Raw genomic sequence first — 3,260 nt, 5'->3', positions numbered from 1 at the left:
CACTACTGAAACACAAAAATACTAGTTTGTTACCAAGGTCAAATTAATTACTGGTTCTATTCAGAATGCTGCTATATGGTATGTATGGTATTTGTATGGTGTAAACATGTACTCCTGTGCTGCATTTAATCATCAGCCAAACCATTCGTAGGTGCAGACAGGTGCAGCACCACTGAAGTCAATGAAGTTATATGGATTTACCCTGAGGATCTGTCCCTGTGTATCCACATATTGAGATAAATTCTGTCTTTAGAATCACACTGCACAGCTCCAATTTCTGCAGTAATTGACGTGACTAGTACACAAGCTGAAATCAATCTCCTTTCATATGTTCCAGTCTGACTATATTTCTGCTATGCTTGTTTTCCCACCTGTTTTGTTTTCCTTTCACAAAAGCTTATGTACATTACTCTGGGGGGGGGGGGGGGGGGGAACAATAAAGTAAGTGGCACATAACTCCTGAACTTGTTCCTCTAGGAAAAAGCGATTAGACTGAGCTGAACTCAAACATACATATTTAATATAAAGAGAAAGTGTCATCTCTGCAGTATTATTACATAACCAAAGACTATGCCAATGAGTGTGCAAAACAGATTTGCGTCACTGACATGTTACCATTGTGCATCATTGCTGAACAGCAGCTGGTTGCCTCCCTACATTCGAGGAACTACACATTTCAGTGATGCTGTCTCTACCGTTTATGGACTGCTCATATATTTAGATTATTGTTAACCTGTCACAGCCTAAAAGTCAGAATATTGATTTAGTTATGATGCACTTTCAAATCTTGGATTCCCCATGGAGATTGTCACAAGGTTACTAATTACAATAGCGATTTTGTAATGTGGACATATGTCCACTAACCCACTAATTTCACATAAACCACTGGATAGATTATAATGACTTTCATACACTGCTAACCTGGGACAAAAATCAAGCCAGACTTGCCATCCTGAGATATGAGCACCCAAAACTAGAACTTAACTGGACTTGTGTGTGTTCAGCATCTCTCAGGATATGGCTCACAGTGGTGCAAATTACACGGTCGCATTTTCAAGAGAGATTTATAAACTCCTGTCACGATTTCAGAATAACCAGAACTGTGAGTGGTCTCTCAAATGAAACTGTCATTTTATTGATACTTCCCAGCAGGACTTTCAGTCTGAGATTAAAACACAGGAAATGCAGTTCTCCATTAGAATGCATGGGAAAAATAGGAGACTTTGAAAGTTGCTGAAAGTATGATTTAGCTATAAGTACAGACAAGGACAAATCAGAGCAGGGGTTATAGCAAAGGTTAATGATTTTAAATGAACTGGTGCTGGTCAATTTGCCCTTGTCTCTGCTTATACCTCAACTGTGCTCAGCACCAATGCAAATAACAGATTGCTGACAACCAATTACTAAAATGGTAGTACAGACCAGGCCAAAGACAATGGGTTAAACTGTTTAACCACTACATAATTGGCCCACTAAGTATAGAAAATACATAAGCTTGTGAAGGTCACAGCTTTCTACTGAATTGCTAATTATTGCTTACTAGACCTAAGATTTTTTCTTGTTAGTGATTCATTCCCTTGTATAATTAGATTATTATCTAATTCTTACCTCATCTACAATTTTCCAAAGAACCAGAGGAAAGGTGGGAGCAAAGTAAAGCAGCCATTAGAGGAACTACCATAGCAGGCACCTAATTCTACAGCTCATCACAGTTACTGGACCAGAGAAACAGGCAACAAAATAGGTAAAGGAGATGGCAATTGTAGCTGCACACATTTTACTCCCCAACTCCCTCTACACATAGAATCTTTTTGCAGATGCTGCCAAGTCTCTTCCCAATTGCCAAATCCTTTGGCACCCTCTGTAAAGTCCTACCCAACCTAATTCCCACCCCGTCATCCGTATTTCACTCCCTTCCATCACAACCTTTTCTGCTTCTCAGAGAATAACACCATATAGGGAAAGTTACAGTAAGAGACAATGATGCAGGGAATAGCTCCTGTACACAGGAGTGAGTGTTCAGGGTTATTTTTAGAGAGGTGTACAATTAAAGGGCTGGTTGAACATTCTGTTAAAATATATATTATATACTTTCTACATTAATAAGTATTTAAAAACCCACAATGTTCTATTTAGAAATGATTTATTGTGTTCACATCCACGATCTTCAGGTCCACAAATCGCAGAGGGAATCATTTAAGCTTTATGCTTTTCTTAACTCCAGCACGAATGCCAGACAGTTCACCACCATATCTTTGCTCTTCTTTTCGAACCTCACGAACCTGGCCCTTTCTACGAATCTTAGCACGCCTGAATTTCTCACGATGCTTGACTCTTGGGTTACGATCAATCTTCTTCCTTTTGGGTGTAAGGCCTTTATTCTTGGCAATCTGATATGTTATACCTCGCTTTTTATTTGGATCTTCTTCGAGAACCAATTCCTCTTCCATAGCATTCTGATCTTCTCTTCTCTTCCTCTTGAGTTTCATCTTCTCCTCCATCTCCCTGTAAAATTTCAAGGCAGCCTCTTCATCTAAGTCTGAATCATCTCTTGGTTCTTTAGCAGCAGCCTCAACAGTAGAAATCTTAGGAACAGATTTTGGTTTATTTTTATTAACAGTTCTCTGAAGAAGCATTGTCGATTGTTTCTTTCCTCCTACATCATTTCTCTCAGTATTGTGGAGCTCATTAAGGAGCCATTGGACTTCTGATGATAACTTTTCATCCACAATCCCCAAGTCATTGATTAAATTTCTGTAAGCAACCAGTCTTTCAATAACAGGGTGGCCCTGAACTGGAATCCTCTTTGATTTCAGAACCAAGTAGAAGCTGATATTGGTGCAATAATTCAAATAGAGATGATACTTGGTCTGCAGGTAACGGCTGCCTTTTCCCTTCGGGATGATCCCATTCCTGACCATGTGCATGAGTGGATCCAGTTCATCCTTGAGCTCAGTTAACTTGGCTTCAAAGTCCTGAATCAGCTGCAGCAGCTCAGGTGACTCTTGCTTCAGCAGCTTCAGTTGCTCTTTTCTGGAAAGCGTCTTCAAATCCTTGGCGATCTTCGGCCCCGTCTCCAGCAGCTGGGTGCTGCGCTGCTCATCCGCGTAGGCCTGCACCAGGTCCAGCCCATAGTCGTCTTCGCCCAAGGCCTGCGCCAGACGCTTCTGGATGGCCTGAGCCTCCTGCTCCTCCTCCAGCTCCTCGGCCTCGGCCTCCTCGCGACTCCGCTTGTTCTTCGAGCGGGCAGCGGCCCCGTA

At 41.5% G+C, this 3,260-nt stretch overlaps 1 protein-coding gene across 1 annotated transcript; it reads right to left on the bottom strand.

Moving 5' to 3' along the window:
* Window positions 1-536: 536 nt before the first annotated feature.
* On the bottom strand, window positions 537-3,260 carry UTP3 (UTP3 small subunit processome component; the record flags this gene model as incomplete). Its single annotated transcript, XM_024215889.3, has 1 exon — window positions 537-3,260. A coding segment is annotated over one exon (1,068 nt), but the record flags the coding sequence as incomplete, so codon positions are not given.

Source organism: Terrapene carolina, unplaced genomic scaffold (assembly GCF_002925995.2).
Source record: "Terrapene carolina triunguis isolate 2854851 unplaced genomic scaffold, T_m_triunguis-2.0 Scaffold136, whole genome shotgun sequence".
NCBI lineage: Eukaryota > Metazoa > Chordata > Testudines > Emydidae > Terrapene > Terrapene triunguis.
Note: the sequence above shows the minus strand (reverse complement) of the source record. Positions and strands in the feature narration are given on the sequence as shown.